The 18,695-nt window shown below is 39.6% G+C and overlaps 1 protein-coding gene across 20 annotated transcripts in view; it reads left to right on the forward strand.

Moving 5' to 3' along the window:
• Window positions 1–16,323, forward strand: part of TBC1D5 (TBC1 domain family member 5) — a 759,729-nt gene extending 743,406 nt beyond the window's left edge. For all 20 annotated transcript variants that reach the window (XM_033930686.1, XM_033930692.1, XM_033930693.1 and 17 more), the window contains one exon: window positions 12,289–16,323. In XM_033930686.1, coding sequence (XP_033786577.1) covers window positions 12,289–12,579 — 291 coding nt within the window. In that variant the 3' untranslated portion in view covers window positions 12,580–16,323. The remainder of the gene's footprint in view (window positions 1–12,288) is intronic.
• Window positions 16,324–18,695: the final 2,372 nt, after the last annotated feature.

Raw genomic sequence — 18,695 nt, forward strand, 5'->3', positions numbered from 1 at the left:
AGATGGCATCCAATCAGGATGTCATCTACATTACTTCTATTATTTATTTTTTTGTTTTGGTTTCTGTTTGGATTGTATACTTAATTATTTTCTAATTTGTTTTATTTTTAAGTCTTTCATTTTTTATATTAGTACAATTTTTAATATCTGTGATGATCTAAGAAAATATTATTAATGATTTTGGCCATTTGAATACTACCGTGAGAGACAGTTAATGTTTTGTTTAGTAGAGGCCCTACCATCAGCGTTGGTGAGATTTGGGAAGCTCAGAGCCAATTTCACCCCTCCTTCCAGCCGAGGATCAAGTCTGTGACTGAGAGCAAGACACTACAGCTCTATGCCGATTTTTAATTTTCGGCTGCCTGATAGTGGCGCTGTGGAGTCTGCTAGCATTGTTGGTCCAATCACGAAGACTGCTAAATTCAATCATCCATACTGGGCCTGAACTTAAGATGCTAAAGCCCCTCTTGCCTGTTTCTGGTTCCATTGAGGACAGAGGGTGGTGTCTTTTCTGCCAATGTGGCTATGGATTCGGGGATCAGATGGTGGTTGGGCCCTGCCTATGCTGTTTGTTGTTTCACTGTGATGCTACTGGGGAGGCCATGGGAAAATTCCTGAGGGAGGAGATGAGTGCTTTAGCTGTGCTGCCTTGAACTGGCAAGGAGGGCCAAGGCAGCCGCCGCCAGCGCCGTTTGGTGAAGCCGTCCTTCTGGCAGCCGCCACTCCGCACCGCCACATGCGCCTGAAACCGACAGCTGAGGGTGTCCTGGAGTCCTGATGTAGCGCATGCGCACTCTTGCCGGCCACAGCCCGACAGATCAGGGATCAGAGAAACACGCAGTAAGAGTGCGCATGCGCGCTTAGCATTTTATTATATAGATTGCAACATTAAATAAAAAATAAAGATACTCTTTTCAATTTTTTTTAGTCAAAGTATTTTTATTAGCATTTATGAAATTACAGAAAACAATCTCATACACATCAGTATAACATTAATAATAAGCAAGAAATACAAAAAAATGAATAGTGCATGGCAGCATCAACATGACCTAAGAAAAACTAAATAGCAAATAAAACCCATGTGAAATCAAGCATTCAAATATTGTCTAAGAGTGGACCATTTTGCAATATAAGAAGGTGAGAGTTTCCTACCCTTAAATAGAAATAACTTAAATTTATATGTAAGACATACCACAGTCTACTACCTGGTATGAGTTACTAATTTTAAATTTTTCCAGGAAGCTACAAACTTTTGACATAGTCAAAAGGTATCAAGCAAATAGCAAGCACTCTTTGAAAGCTCAGATTGAGAGAGATTTTAGAAGTAAAAACTTAAAACAAATAGGCCCATTAAGATGAAAAAGACTAAATATTGTGGCCTAAACCTTCTGCCAATAACTTTGAACAATTGTACAATCATATAAAATATGCTTACTTGTTCCAGTGAATGTTGCACAAGACCAACAATTCTTGGTAACATTAATATAGTGCCATTTTAGTGGAGTCTAAAAGGATCTATGAGCTAAGAAATACATTAACTGTAGTATGGAGGAAGATTTTAAGAACATAAGAATTGCCACTGCTGGGTCAGACCAGTGGTCCATCGTGCTCAGCAGTCTGATTGTGCGGCAGCCCTTAGGTCAAAGACCAGTGCCCTATTTGAGTCTAGCCATACCTGTGTATGTTCTGGTTCAGCAAGAACTTATCTAACCTTTTCTTGAATCCCTGAAGGGTGCTTTCCCCTATAACAGCCTCCGGAAGAGCCAAAATGTATTCCACTCTAAATCAGTAAATGTGTAACACAGATCTTCTTTCCATGCTTTCCTTAAACTTTTCAATCTAGAAAAAAATAATTGCTTTAGAAGGTCATAAAAACAAGAAGCCATGCGATCTGACACATATAAGCAACAAAACTTCAGCAAATCTGGCTGTACTTTGAGGTTTTCAATGGAGATATTACATTTACTTAAGCTGTAACCAATGAAAAATCTCTGAATTAGCAATGTGAAATAAAGATTGATAAAGAATTTGATATCCCATAAACCTTTCCTTTGCCATTTAGACCATGACAATGTTTTCTTATCAATAAGCAATTAAGAATTATTCCACAAAGAGCAGTATACAGAATTCGACCACAGAACTTCTAACTTTGAGTCAAGATATCTAAGAACAGAATAAGTAGTTTTAAGGATAGGATTGAAAATTTTAGCAGCACACTTGACAAATTCAGGAATTCTAAATGATGGGATAGATGAAGAAATTTTGTGTTCCAACAATAACCAATTTGGCAAAGGTGAATTAATAGAAGAGAATCATTCCGAACCTTGTCTAGGCATGAAGGCTTTATGATAGAAAAATAAATCAGGGAAGTTGACTCCTCCTTTGGGCTTTATGAGCTTTAGTTTACTTAGAACTATTCTAAGGAGTTTATTACACCACAAGAAATTAACCAACAATTTTTCAATCTTTTTGTAGAAAGAAATAGGGAATAACAATGGGAACATACTATCATTTTAGGCACAATCATCATTTTTAAAGAGTCAAGCCTGCTCATGAATGGTGAAAAGGTGACCATGCTTGAATAGCAGGTTTAACCTTTTCAGTAATATTGGCCATTTTGAGTTTGGAAGAAGTTAGCAGATCTCTCTCAAATAAAACTCCAAGGTATTTTATGTGAGAGTGGACCCATCCTAATGGATAATGTGAAAGAGAAAAAGGAACACAAGTACTATTAAGTGGCATGAGCTTTGTTTTATCCTAATTGATTTTATACCCAGACAATGAAGAAAAATGTGTAATTACATTAATAAGTTCAGGAATAGACTAACGGATCAGTAAGATATAACAAAATGTCATCTGCTTATGCTGAAAGTTCAAAGGGCCAATCTATTTTAGAATTACATCTTATCGCTATTAGTAATGGCTTTAAAACAAGATTAAATAGGAGAGGAGATATGGGGCACCCATGCTGCATACTCCGAAACAATGAAAAAGGGACTGAGATGCCACCATTAGCAATGATCCTAGCCACTGGGTTAGAATAGAGCAAGCGTATCATAGCAAAATAGTCAGAAGAAAATCCAAAAGTATGCCTTTTCAACTTCCAGAGAAACTGAAACATATGGCTTGGCCTTTGACCGAGTATGATGAAGAATATGACAAAATAATCTAGTATGATGAGAGCCATCCCTCTGTTTTATAAATCCAACTTTGGTGAAATAAAAGTAGAGAAAGATTTGTAAAATTCTGAGGGAAGTCCATCTGAACCTGGAGTCTTAGCTGTAACAAAAGATTTAATATCAAGTGCTACTTCCTCAACAGGTATTGTCTCAAACAATCCTGCTGAGCCAGATTGAGATGTGAAATATTAATAATAGAGAAAAGTCCCACTACAGCATCTTCTGATGCTTGATATTTTGAGGAGTAAGATGATCATAAAAAGTTTTAACCTTTAGTATGGCTGAGGTGAAAGTAAGCAAATCACCTGAGTTAGATTTAATACCAGCTATCCTGTGTTTAACATTTTTGCCTTTTAAGGTATGAAGCTAATAGTTTACCAGCCTTGTGGGATTCAGAATAGTACAGTACACTCTGCTTGAAATTAATAGCTGAAACAACATTAGAGAGCAGCTCATTGTATTGAAACTTAAGCTTTTGCAGATTCTGAGATATTTTCAGATCATGCTTCAAATACAACTGAGACTCCAGCATTGCAATCTATTTTTCCAACAATGAAAGTTTAGACTGCAGGAACTTCTTTTGAAAAGCAGAATAGCTTATTATTTCTCCACAAAGCCACGCTTTAGAAGACTCCCAAATCATAATAAAGGTGACATCAGAAGTAACATTTCAAGAGAAGTCTTCAGAAAACACAGTAATGTGCAATGTAAATTTAGACTCCTGAAGAAAACTGATGTTTAGTCTCCAGCATCTTGAAATAGCTTCTTCAGATCAGACCAAATGGCACAACACTGCAGCCTGATCTGAAACCGAGATTTTGTGAATCTTTGATTGGAACATTTGAATTAAATCCTTAGACACCAAAAAGAGGTAAAGCCTGGAGTATGAATGACAGACAGCAGAGTAGAAAATGTACTCCTTAATTGTAGGATGGAATAGATGCCAACAATCAATCCATCCATTCAGTTGCTTACTCTCTTCAATTTATAGTGATTGGAAAAATATTAGCTTTGAGAATGTACATGTCTTAAGGCCTCTTTTATCAAGCCACTGTAGGGAATGCCGCATGGCAAATGCACTGAAGTCCATTCGATCCCTATGAACTTCGGTGCATTTACTGTGCCGACCCTTGCTACTCAGCTTGATAAAAGAGGCCCATATTTTGCATAGTGCAGGAAAAAGTATATTCGCTTGTATTTCTGCTATTCTAAATAAGGCAAACTGATCACAAGCAAACGAAAATATGACCATGTCACGCCTCTTTTAAAATAAGAACACTGGCTTCCTCTCAGTTACAGAATAGCATATAAACTACTCATACTTACATTTAAAATACAGTGGTACCTCGGAATCCGAACACCCCAGAACTTGAATGACTTGGAATCCAAACTTTTTATTTTCTTCATTTTTGCCCCGGAATCCGAATGCTGCTTTGGAATCCGAACGTAGCTTCCTGGCTCCCCTCTGCAAATCCTTTCCGATCCTTAACATGTGCTTACCCATTAATGGCGACATCTTCAGAGGAGGAGACAGGCCACCGGCCCATCAGGAGAGTCCGATCAAAAAGTGACACCCCATACCTCGCAGAGGCCAGGATCTCCCTCAACCTGGGTGCATAGGATGACCTGGTCTTTGCCAGCTTTCTCTCGCCTTCCCTTCTACCCTCTTTTCTCTGGTCGGGCATGTGCGCGCCTTGGTGTGTACTAGGAGAGTGCGCAAGGAGTCGCTACTGGCCGTGGCAGCCGCGCACGCATGTGCCCTGCTCTCCCTCATCTCGCGCGGTGTTGCCGGTTGGGACCAAAGACTGTTTGGGGAAGCGGTTTCTTTTCTTTTCTTTTCTTTTTTTTCTTTCTTTGGTTAGTTTTGGAGAGTTAGAGGAGCAGAGAATGAGCTGTCGGCGCTCTTTCATCCCCTCTGTGGGAGAGGGACAGGGTGCACCGGATTGCAATGGGCTGCTGCCGTGACTCCCCCGCCCTGTCCCGGGCAGCAGAGCAGCGCCGGCTCGGCCAGCGGAGGAGTTAAAAGCGGAGCCGGAATGAGGAGACCTGGTTTCTGGCTTGCTCGGTGCTTGCTCGGTGCAATCGTCAGTCCTCCAGGGTAGGCTTCTGTGACTATTCCATACTCGTTCGGCATGAAAGGAGCCCGGCTCGCTTTGCACATCTTGCTGCGGATCGTCCTTGCTCAGGTGAATTTTTAACACGTTCAGGGTTTCCTACGGGACTGAGGGAAAGTGGCATTGAGCTTTGGGCATGATATGCAAAGCTTTTGATAGCCCAAGTGGGAAATCTGCTGCAGGGGCATTGATTGAAAGAACTGAAAGTGAATTTGAAAATCTGGGTTTGTGGGACCAAGAAACGATTAATCCAGTTTCTATTATTTTCAATGGGAAAAATTGTCTTGGAACTCAAACGTTTTGGAACTCGAACGGGGTTCTGGAACGGATTAAGTTCAGATTCCAAGGTATCACTATACACTTGTTCAAGACTCCAGCCTTCTTAGATTGTCTATTAATCCTGTACACCCCAATAAGAACTCTGCGTTCCACTCAACAAAATTTACTGTTCATGCCACCTCCAAGGCTGATTTTTTATGATACTACTAAAAGTACAATATTTTCAGTAACTGCACCAACTCTATGGAATGCCCTAATGACTCACCTCAAAAAAGAAAAAAAACACCTTGACAAATTCAAAACCTTGCTTAAAACCTTTCTATTCTCTGACACATTCTCTACAATTCCTTCCTGTTAATGATTCTCTTTTATTTTCTTTTGAGCACTTTCTCTCTTTGTGATGACAGCGTATAAGAGAGCCCTTTTTTCCATTTCCCTTCCCCTTGTATTTTTTTCTCTTTTACTTTCTCCTTCCTCTCCCCCCCCCCCTTTTTTTAAATTATTAATATTGTAAACCACTCAGATCATTTGGATGGGCAATATATCAAAATTCTAATAAACTTGAAACATAAACTTTTATACATCTTACAGAGACTATGACTTCTTGGACTTTGAAGCACAGGAGGAAATGTATTATTTTGCTCAGCACAGGAAGGAACATATACCTATTTGTATTTCTCATTTGTTATACTGTTCACAGAGACTGTGAGGGTCGGTGTGTGTCCTGCATGTGTGACTGAGGTGAATGATTCTGCTAGCAAGCAGGTTTTTTTTTGGGGGGGGTGGATCTAAAGCAGTCCCATCCTTTTCCAATAAGATGTACAGTATATTTATTTATTTAAAAAAATTATATACTGCATACAACTATGCGGTTTACATATCACATACATAAAATCTTATTTCCCTGTGATTTCCACATATAACATAAATATAACTATATTGGTATTCTATTTGCAGTGCTGCCTTATTAAAGGTACCGTCCTCTCTTTTTGTATCCTGAGCATTAGTGCTGTTATGATGTACAAGGATTGCCACATGGGTTTTGTTACTTATATTGTAGGGTTTTGTTTTACATCACAAAGTATTTGGCAATGGAAGGATTTTTGTTCTGTTACAGGAGTGAGACAAGAAATCTGAATATTTTTTGGATCACAAGCTATAAGGAGAAATATCGTAGCTGTGCTCTGTACACATTCCACAATGAGAAACAAATGTCTTATTTGTTAACAGTGATTTTGTCTACCATTCCATTTGATATTTTTTTTTTCAACCTTGTGCAGTACATCTGTGCCAGATATCGCACTGCTAAAGTGAAGATTAAACTTTGTGTGAGAACAAATTAAATTTAATAACTTTAGTTTTAAGCAGGTTAAAAAAGGTCAATTCTGTTAAGAATATTTTACATTTCTTTTGCATTGTTTTTAACAATAAAATTATATTTAGCTTATTTTTTATTATTATTCAGCCGCAGACTGTAGTATTCAGTGTGTTACCCACATGAACATTGTCAGATTTTTCTCATTAGAAGAAAAGTCAAGAGCCACTGTGTCTGAACACATGACAAATCATTTTCTAAATATGAATAAAATATGATAGATTAGCAGCTATTTGTAGTAGTGGAATCTGGCATAATTAAGTACATCATTTGTTATTTGACTGGTTTAAGAACTTAACAAAAGAAGCTGTCAGGCATGTTCTTTGCGTCTGCTAAGTATTTCATATTGTTTTTCTTTAGCTATATCTTGTGATCAGTCATATTAGTTAGACTTACTTGCATTTCTGAAATAGGTTTGATGGTTGATATTTATCGGGAAAAATGTTATGAGAAGCCATATGGTGCTGTATTGTAAGGTCAATAACTTTGAAAGCTACTGGAAACATGCTTCTGTCATTTCTCATTTAATCATCAGCAGACACAGATGCGTGAAGCCTGGTTTATGTCAGTGCAAATTTTCAGCAACAGAGAGAAGCAGAGCACAGAATAATCATAAGAAAGGCATTAGTGTATTCCTAGGGAATAAATTCATGCCTGCCACTTGTACAGCATAGAAAGCAGTGAAGGAACTTTGAGTGTAGTTTGATACCAAAGGACTGCTACATATGTAGTTTTCTGATATACTGTTGATATATTTCTGGTACTTTATACGTGATGGATTTAGAGTCTACACTTGTACACCAGAGATGATACTATTGCTGATTGGTTGGTATAAATTCAGGATGAAGAACTTAATCAAAAGTAAAGGTATAGATATTAAAAAAGAGAATGTTTTGAAAATGTGTTACATTTAGAAGCTGAATAGGTTACTGAGATTTTCATTGGATCCCTGACCTATGTTCTAAATATACGTATATTTATAATTAACTTTGAACTGACCACTTTAGATTAAAGTGTAAAGAAATAAGATGGAAGAGTTAGAATATATTGCAGTAAATATAAAGATAGCTATAAAAGGCATCTCTGAGACCTGGTAAAAGGAAGATAACAACTGTCATACCATGGTGCAAATAATATCACAGGATAGAGTGGATCAAATTAGTGGAGAGGTACATTATACCTTTAAAAGAACATAAGAACATAAGCAATGCCTCTGCTGGGTCAGACCTGAGTTCCATCGTGCCCAGCAGTCCGCTCACACGGCGGCCCAACAGGTCCAGGACCTGTGCAGTAATCCTCTATCTATACCCCTCTATCCCCTTTTCCAGCAGGAAATTGTCCAATCCTTTCTTGAACCCCAGTACCATACTCTGCCCTATTACGCTCTCTGGAAGCGCATTCCAAGTGTCCACCACACGTTGGATAAAGAAGAACTTCCTAGCATTCATTTTGAATCTGTCCCCTTTCAACTTTTCTGAATGCCCTCTTGTTCTTTTATTATTCGAAAGTTTGAAGAATCTGTCTCTCTCTATGCCCTTCATGATCTTGTAAGTCTCTATCATATCCCCTCTAAGTCTCCTCTTCTCCAGGGAAAAGAGACCCAGTTTCTCCAATCTCTCAGCGTATGAAAGGTTTTCCATCCCCTTTATCAGACGCGTCGCTCTCCTCTGAACCCTCTCGAGTAACGCCATGTCCTTCTTAAGGTACGGCGACCAATATTGGACGCAGTACTCCAGATGCAGACGCACCATCGCCCGATACAATGGCAGGATAACTTGACTAAAAATTCTGAAAGACACAAAACACATCTTGGAATCCCTATGCATAGAAATTCCATGTTTAATGGGGAAAAGGATAATGATAGGAGTGTACTACTGTCCACTTGGCTTGGATGTAGCGACAGATGCAGAAATGTTACCAGAAGTTAGGGAGGCTAACAAAACAATAATAATAGGTGATTTCAATTACCCCGAGATTGAGTGGATAAATGTAATATTAGGGCCTACTGGAGAAGTAAAGTTCCTTGATGAAATCAAGGACAGCTTTATGGAGCAGCTGGTTCAGGAACTATCAAGAGGAAAAACAATTCTAAACCTAGTCCTTTAGTGGAGCATATGATATGGTGCAGAAGGTAATGGCACTTGAGGCCACACATATATAATCTCTGAAGTACACACAGAAAATACAATATATTAGCATTTAACTTTCAAAGAGGAGACTATGATAAAATGAGGAGAACGGTAAAAAAAAACTTGGAGAAGCAGCTTCAAAGGGCAAGAATTTACATCGGGTGTGGATGCTATTTAAAAATACCAACCTAGAAACTCAGACCAGACATATTCCATGTATGAAAAAGTAGGAAGGAAGGTCAAACAACAGAAGACATGGTGAGGTGAAGGAAGCTATTAGAGCATAAAGAAAATCCTTCAGAAAATTGGTGAAGGATGTGATTGAAAATAATAGGAAACAGCATAAGGAATGGCAAATCAAATGCAAAGCGCTGATGAAGAAGGCATAGAGAGACTTTGAAAATAAGATTGTGTTAGAGGCAAAACATAGGGCTTCTTTTACAAAGTTGCGCTAACATTTTTAACGCATGCACCGGATTAGCGCACGCTAGCCAAAAATCTACCATCTGCTCAAAAGGAGGCAGTAGCGGCTAGCATGCGCAGCAGTTTAGCGCACGCTATTCCATGCATTAAGGCTCTAGCGCAGCTTTGTAAAAGGAGCCCATAGTAAAAACATTTTAGGTATATATTAGAAACAAGAAGCTGATAAAAGAATCAATTGGGACTTCTAGATGACAGAGGGGTAAAAGGAGCAATCAGGGAAAACAAGGCCATAGTGGAAAGATTAAATTAATTCTTTGCTTTGGTCTTCACTGAGGAAGATGTGGGGGAGATACTAATGCCAGAAATGGTATTCAATGCTGATGTGTCAGAGAAAATGAATCAAATCTCTATAAACCTGGAAGATGTAATGGGGCAATTTGACCAATTGAAAAGCAGCAAATCACCTGGACTAAATGGTATATATCCCAGAGTATTGATATAATTGAAAAATGAACTTGCAGAGATATTGGTAGTAAATGTAATTTATCTTTAAAATTCAACATGGTACTGGAAGATTGGAAGGTGGCCAAATACCAATTTTTAAAAGGGTTACAGAGAACCTATTTCTTTATGTTTGTAAATTTCCATTTCCTTGCTGTATTGGCAAAGTTTGAAATAAAAATGATATTTTTAATAAAGGGTCCAGAGGTGATATGGGAGATTATAGAACTGTGAGCCTGGTGTCGGTGCCAGGCAAAATGGTAGAGACTTTTATTTAAAAAAAAATTTATGGAGCATATACATAGGCATGGATTAATGAGACAAAGCCAACATGGATTTAGTGAGGGGAAATCTTGCCTCACCAATCTACTACATTTCTTTAAAGTGATGAATAAACATGTGGATAAAGCTGAGCCATTCAGTATTGTGTATCTGGATTTTCAAAAGGTATTTGACAGAGTACCCCATGATTAACCCCTGAGGAAATTAGAAAGTCAAGGGATGAAACATAATGTTCTATTGTGGATATCAGAACTGGTTCAAACATAAAAAGCAGAGAGTAAGGTTAAATAGTCAATATTCTCAATGGAGTAGTTTAGATATTGGAATTCCCCAGGGATCTGTGCTGGGGCAATTGCTTTTTAACATGCATATAAATGATTTAGAGATGGGAATAAGTAGTGAGGTAATTGCATTTGCTGATGACACAAAGTTATTCAAAGTTGTCAAATTGCAAGAGGACCTTACGAGACTAGGCAGCCAAATGGCAGATGAAGTTTAATGTGTGCGAGTGGAAAATGATACGTATGGGAAAGAGAAATCAAAACTTTAGCTATGTGATACAAGGTTCCACATTAGGAGTCACTGCCCATGAAAAAGATCTAGATGTCATCGTTGATGATTGAAACACTCTTCTCAGTGTGCAGTGGCAGCAAAGAAAGCAGAATGTTAGGAATTATTAGGAAAGGAATGGAAAACAAAACTGAAAATGTTATAATGTCTTTGTATCACTCCATGGTGTGACTGCACCTTAAGTACTGTGTGCAGTTCTAGTCACCACATCTCAAAAAAGATATATCTGAATTAGAAAAGATACAGGGAAGAACAACAAAAAGAAATTCAGGGGATGGAACAACTTCCCTATGAGAAAAGGCTAAAGCAGCTAGGCTCTTCAGGTTAGAGAAGAGACAGCTGAGGGGAGATATGATAGAGGTCTGTGAAATGGAACAGATAGAAGTGAATTGCATGTTTACTCTTTCCAAAAACACTAGGACTAAGGGGCATACAATGAAGCTACTACATTAAGTAGTAAAAAATAAATGGAGAAAATATTTCATCACTCAACATATAATTAAAACTCTGGAATTCATTGCCAAAGAATGTGATAAAAGTAGTTAGCTTGGCAGGGTTTTAAAAAGATTTGGATAATTTCATTAAAGATAAGTCTATAAGCCATTATTAATATGGATTTGGGAAAATACATGGTTTATTTCTAGGATAAGCAGCCCCCAAACTGCTTTACTCGTTTGGGATCTTGCCAGATATTGTGACCTGGATTGGTCAGTGTTAAAAAACAGGATACTGGGCTTGATGGACCTTCATACTGTCCCAGTATGGCAATGCTTATTTTTTTTTATGTCCTAAGGTGTTGATATTCAGTGTGTTTTAAGCATACCGGAGAAGCTCCTGCCCTTTTAACACCCCCCCCCCTCTCAACAGGCAAGCCGCTGATATGCAGAGGCACTTAACTGAGCAGTGCAGTTGAATCTCAGCTCTAACCACTACTGTGCTGGTTAGTTCCAAAGCAGTCAGTGAGTGGACATAGTACTTAACCAATTAGCAGCAATATTCAGCCCACTCACCAGTTTTAACTAGTTTTAACAGTGCTTTTAGAGAAAACGCTTAAGCTGATTTTCTTTGACAATTTTATAGCCACTTGTACCTGATATCACCGGTAATCATGGAAATTTACACCACATGAGATTCTATATTTTGCCCCTGAGGAACACAAAAAGCAAGCATATAGCGGGAACAAATCAGGCAACCAAATGGGATATGATCCAACAAGTATTGTAGAAGTACGTAAACAGGACTCAACACAAACTTTGTTTTGGCCAAAGCCTTCATCAGGAGTCCAGTTAATGTCTCAACAGTTTGTGCCATTCAAAGACTGCGCCAAGGGTTCTAGCCTACTTAATACTGCTATTAGAGGCAATTGTTGTGGTACTTAAAAGCATGAATTTAATATTTCACATGTAAAGTCTAATGCTTTATCTGTTGACTTTCAGGCTGAGTTTGAAACATCTAGCAACCCAGACATCAGGAATTCTAATGACTATAACTTGATTTCCAAAGAAGAAGATGGAGGTGCTGGACCTACTGTGCCTAAGTTATCACAACCACATGAGGAAGTTGCACAGAAGAATGATGCTCCATCTACTTCCTCTTTGGTTTTCACTGATCCACTAATGAGTGCAAATTCATCATCTTCTAGCAACCTTAGTTCCAGTCCTGATGATGACAGCAGCAACAACAGCAAAGATTCTGACTTTACCATTGTGAGTCCATTGGATATTTAAGCAGATGGTATAGAGAGAAGCGGTGAGATCAGCTGTCTCATCAAGAAGTTATAATGGCTGCACTTTGATTCCAGGGGACAAAACATATGCAAAGCAAACTAGTTCAGTCACCTAACACCTAGATTGTAAGTTTATGACTGCAAATCTAGTTTTGTTAGTGTTTTGTAGCCTTGAGAGAGAAAACAACCATGATGACAGCCCTACATGAATGTATTCTTAATATGTTCCTGAATTCCATATGCAACTGCAGATGGCTATAGGTTTCTCCTCAACCATCTCTATTTTGTTTCCTTCATTCCGTCATTCCTCTTCAATAAGATGAAGCATGTATTTAAGGCATGAGGAGATGGTGCTTCATAGATCTGCTTGCAACATTCAAGAAAGTTCTTTACAAGTATTATTTTTAATCGGGAGATAATAAACAGAGAGTGATAACAAAAAGGCTAGAGAGAGATAAAAATATCATTTATTTGTTGGAATTCCATGGAAGGGATTCATATAATCCACTGGGGGGGTTTTAAAGTACAGCTCTATGAATGCCACTCACACACACAAATGACAGAAACTAAACTTATAGAAGATAAGAATTCAAAACCAGGTATAAGACATAAAGGTACAGAAGAATGCACTATATAAATGGTACAGATCGATTTTTGTTCTAACATTTTCTTTTCACAAAAATAGTTTAATACACTGAATATCTATTAAATACAGACGTTGCTTTTACTTTTCTTTTTTAAATTAAATCTTTTGTTAACAGCTGAAAATGCCATGAAGGTAACTCCTGGGCATATGAAACTTGCCTTCAGAGTCTGTCAGATGCATTATGAGGGAACACCACTGTTACAGTTTTATTAAATTGTGCAGTCTACACAGAAGAATCAAGTGTAAGGCTGTTTGCAATTACCTTAATCAGTAGATATAGAAGACTGAACAAAGGCTTAGACAAATTTTATTTTGGCAACTGAAAATGAGTGTGGACAAAGATCTAGCTTATTGGTGCATTGTCAGTTGGAATGGGAATCCAGGGAACAGATTGAAGGGGTTTATTTTAGAAGTCTTATTTGCAATTTACACATGGAAATACCAGTATTTACACATGTATATCACTCATGTAAAAATCAGTTTCAGAAAGTTATTTACACATGGAGATCCACACTGCATAGCAATTTAAAGAGGGCATGGTTTGGACAGGATTAAAACCAACCAGGTGCATTTCTCATTTCACAAAGAGAACTAATGTACAGGGAGAAAAGCTCCATGTCGGCTTTTACACCTGCTCAGCAACATGTATAGGCTGTTTAGAAGTGCTCGTTTTGGCCAGGAGTCCTTGATCCCATGTGGTTTATGTCCACTTTCAAAATGAAACCATGTGAAAATTGAGACCTTGCCACTTGGCTTACACTTGGTAGGTTTGTAAAACGGAGCAGCTACATGTGGAGCTGGCACCAATTAACCCGTGAAAATTGTGAAATCGCCAGGTCCGTGAATGTCATTCACACCTAGACCCACTATCGACAGAAACTGAAGAAATGCCATGTCAGGTTGAAAAATGGCTGCTCTCACTGTATTTGCTGGCAAATAAACATGCACTGCTTCAGACATTTTAAAAGAGGCTGTAAACCAGATCCTTTTCTAAACACCTGACCTGGACATCTGCATTCTATGTAAAATGAACTTCACATGAAAAATCCTGACCTTTTCTTTGGCTGAATTTGTGCACCTTGCAAATTAAAACACCTAAATTTAGAAGTCATGGGAAGGGAGTTAAATTTATCTGACTAAGTTGTGATATTTGCCAGATTTACTCTTTTGAAAATCCTCCACACCTGTAATTAGCAAAGATCCTTCGAAAGCTTATGTTCTGAAAATAATGACTATTGAAAAAAACTGTTTACGTTAGTTTTCTACATATCATGCAGAAAAATATTTGAACTGTCTAGAGTTTTAGGTTTTGAGCTCCCTCTTCTAAGTAATATAGTTCCACTCTGTCCTGGTTAAATAATATCTGAATATATTGAATAAAACCTTTTTTGTTAAAACATCATTTTTCATAATAAGCAAATAACTTTTGGATCATATAGAGATCGATATTCAAATGCACTTATGTGGTTGGCAGCAACATAAAATGCAAAAGTGCTTTTTAAAAATCTTCAGCAGTTAGAGATAATTTTGAATATGTATAAATTATAATACATCTAAAGCTAGCCATCCAGAAGGTTAATGCTAACTAATCACATAGGACAAATTAAATGAAGTTTCAGTTCTGTATTATTCGTTATCCTCCAACCCTTCAAGCCACTTCTGAACAAAATTTATCATTTCTTTTGCATTCTATCCTTATTAAGAACAAAATGTATTTTAGTCCTCTTTCACAAAGGAATTCTTTCTGGTTTCTGAACTGCTCAAACTACATTTCTAGTTATATTATTACTTTTAAATGGCCACAAAGCGTTACTGAGGCATGCTTATTACTTATCGTTGAACTGCAAGACGCCTTTATCTGTAGATGGAAAACATGAAACACAATTTCAGTGGGTTGTTTCTCTTGGTTGAAAGCCAGTCTTTCTTTGTTTATTTTGGATTTTGCAACCCATTTAATTACTATCATTAATATAGGATGGAGCCAGGTTGCATTGCTGCTTTTAGTTTATCTCGTGTTACAGAAATGCCAAGACGTTAAACAAGTCATTTACTTGAATGCACACCTCTGGTTAAACCTTCATCCTGCTGCTAGAGCAATCATCTCAGGGCTGAAGATGGATATTACCAAGAAGCGTGCGAGAAAAAGAGTCTTAAACTTTATGTATATGTATCCTTCAAAAGGCATCCCATCAAAGCATCAATGACATTTCTGTTGTCAAAGGAGAATTGTTTTCCCCTTTGTTCTGCCTTTCTTGTGGTAGAAATAGGCTTTGCTTTAGTTAAGGTACAAGCACAAGAGAGCAAATTGGAACTTAACCCCATCAGTTTTTTGCGTTTCTATATATGGTATCTTTGTGAATTTCTCAGTACAGCACTATAAAGGTTTGTAACTGTGTATGTGACTAAGGGGATTACAGGTGATCTTTCCCATTATTGATAACATAGGTATACATTTTTAATCAAACTAAATCCACATGGTACAATTTGCTGATTTCAATGGGCACAGTGCCCTTGGTGCCATGTGGTTTGAAAATAATCCTTGACAATGAGAGACAATACAAAATTTGAATGTATCCCTATAAAATACTTTATTAAAGGTACACCCTGCTGTGTATTGTGAAAGTATTAGCTTTGTTGAATGAACATACTAACAGTGTGCAGAAGTTGCACTGTTATGTTCATGCATATTAACCCAAAATGCTATAAAGAATGAGAATCAGATCTGTTCATCGTGCCTTAACTTGGGATATATGCCTAGGCCACTGGAAAATTACTGTATGTTTAGGCTAAATGCTTATAATGTTCATATCTTGTCATTATCTCATACAATATGTTAATATGCACGGCTTATTTTTATTTCAAGTGTATGAATGCAGGGCTTGAAATTTATTTACTTTACCCCAAAATTGACTGTGCAACATTGCTAACCTTTGGAATGGGAAAATGTTTTTCATCTCTTGCATGTAACATTAGCTTTACATAATCTGCAAAAAGACAGTAACCATATTTGATTGAGAGGTTCCATTTTGGTATAAATGCTTATATGCTGCTACAAGAAAGTACTTAAAATTTCATTAAACAAATTGCTAACAGATGAGATATCTTTATGTGGTCAGTGTTTGTTTTCTTTTCCATTACTGAATGGTAAGAATTAATTGATTGACCAGATATGATCACACAGTAATACTGGGAAAAATTACTGCTCTACAACACGACAGTTTTCTTAACATCTGGCAGGGTTCCTGTTTTGCTCTTTAAAAAAAAATGATGTTGCAGTACTAAAGAGTTTGATTGAACATTCCTATCATGTCATTTGAATGAAGAAAATGTGAATATTTTGAGCTATTGGAACATATTCTTCCTTTATATTGGCTGTTTGAACTGATTAAGCTCTTAATAGAAGCCTCATATTTTTAACAGACAACCTAGGTGCAGTGGCGTACCAAGGGGGGGCTGGAGGGGCGGTCCGCCCCGGGTGCCAGCCCTGAGGGGATGCTCCCAGCCTTGCCGTTCAGTCCCCCCCACCCCCGAAGGACCGCTCGCCCCACTGACCTTCCTGTACCACCTGTGAAGCAGCCCGCAGCAGGATTGCGACGTCAGCGATCCCTGAGCTGCTTGGGCGCTGCTTCCTGCGCCGCGGTCCCGCCCCCTCCTCTGCTTCATAGGTGGTGCGGGGAGGCCAGGGGGATGAGCAGTCCTTCGGGATGGGGCGGGCAGGCAGGCAGGCTTTCAAGGGGGAGGGGGGTGACAGGCAGGCCTTCAAGGGGGGACAGGCCTTCAAGGGGGGAGGCAGGCCTTCAAGGGGGGAACAGGCCTTTGGGGGGGTGTTCAGACCTTCAAGGGGGGGGCAGGCAGGCCTTCAAGGGGGGGCAGGCAGCCCTTCAAGGGGGGACAGGTCTACAAGGGGGTGGGACAGGCCTTCAAGGGGGGGGACAGGCCTTTGGGGGGTGCAGGCCTTCAGGGGGGGTGCAGGACTTCGGGGGGGTGCAGACCTTCAAGGGGGTGCAGGCCTTCAAGGGGGGGACAGGCCTTCAAGGGGGGGACAGGCCTACAAGGGGGGGACAGGCCTTCAAGGGGGGTGCAGGCCTTCGGGGGGGGTGCAGACCTTCAAGGGGGTGCAGGCCTTCAAGGGGGGGACAGGCCTTCAAGGGGGGGGACAGGCAGGCAGGCCTACAAGGGGTGGGACAGGCCTTCAAGGGGGGGACAGGCCTTCGGGGGGGTGCAGACCTTCAAGGGGGGGACAGGCCTTCAAGGGGGGGACAGGCAGGCAGGCCTTCAAGGGGGGGGACAGGCCTACAAGGGGGAGGGACAGGCCTTCAAGGGGGGGGGACAGGCCTTCAAGGAGGGGACAGGCAGGCAGGCCTTCAAGGGGGGGGACAGGCCTACAAGGGGGAGGGACAGGCCTTCAAGGGGGGACAGGCCTACAAGGGGATGGGACAGGCCTTCAAGGGGGGTGCAGGCCTTCAAGGGGGGACAGGTAGACCTTTAAGGGGGTTCAGGCCTTTGGGGGGGAACCTGGTTTAGAAGTACCACGGAGTGAAGGGGGTGTTCAAAGAGACATTCATATGCCAAACTTTGGGGGGGGAGGAAGAAATAATGGGTCTGAAAATAGAGGAGAGGGAGAGAGATGATGGACCATGGGATTTAGGGAGGGAAGGAACAGAAAGGGAGAGAAATTGGGCACAAGGGATGATGTGGAGGAGGGATAGAGATACTGGATAGGAGGGTAATTGGGAAAAGAAAGGGAGAGATGGTGGACTCTGGGGTGGTGGGGAAGAAGGGAGAGATGCCGGATGAAAGGGTAGTTAAGAAAAGGTGGATCTGTGGAGGGAGATGAAAAAAAGGAAAGATACCAGACTTCCTGGGGAGGGAAGGGAAATGGAAAGGGAGGACAGAGTTGGCAGATGGATGGTTAGCACGCAGAAAGAAGAAAGAAGGAGACCCTGGCAAGTAAGTTATCAGAAGAAAACCAGAGCCTTGGACCAACAAGATTTGAAATATAACCAGACAACAAAAGGTAGAAAAATTAATTTTATTTTCTGTTTTGTGATTATAATATGTCAGATTTGAAATGTGTATCCTGCCAGAGCTGGTGTTGGACTGCGAACGTGAGCTAGGATTTAACAGAGAGAGGAAAAGTCCTTTTTGTTTCTTTATTTTATTTACACCACAGCGCCAGTGTGGTTAGGAGAAACCAAAGGGGGTGAAAAAGCTATAAAACCCACCAGGAATTTTGAAATAAATCACCCAACTGGGCAGGAAAATCGAATTGAAAAACCAATTCAATAGGCTGAATCGAATCGAAATTTTTTTTCCTGAATCTGGCAGCATTAGTTTGCGCTACTGTCTTAGACTTTAGGACCTGGGATTGGGGAGAGATGGCATCCTCAGTACTTTATAATGCAAGTGAAACGAGGATTTGGTCAGACTTTTGAAGGGTCTGCAGAAAAAAAATATTGTATAGGCTGGGG

Source organism: Geotrypetes seraphini, chromosome 2, assembly GCF_902459505.1.
Source record: "Geotrypetes seraphini chromosome 2, aGeoSer1.1, whole genome shotgun sequence".
NCBI lineage: Eukaryota > Metazoa > Chordata > Amphibia > Gymnophiona > Dermophiidae > Geotrypetes > Geotrypetes seraphini.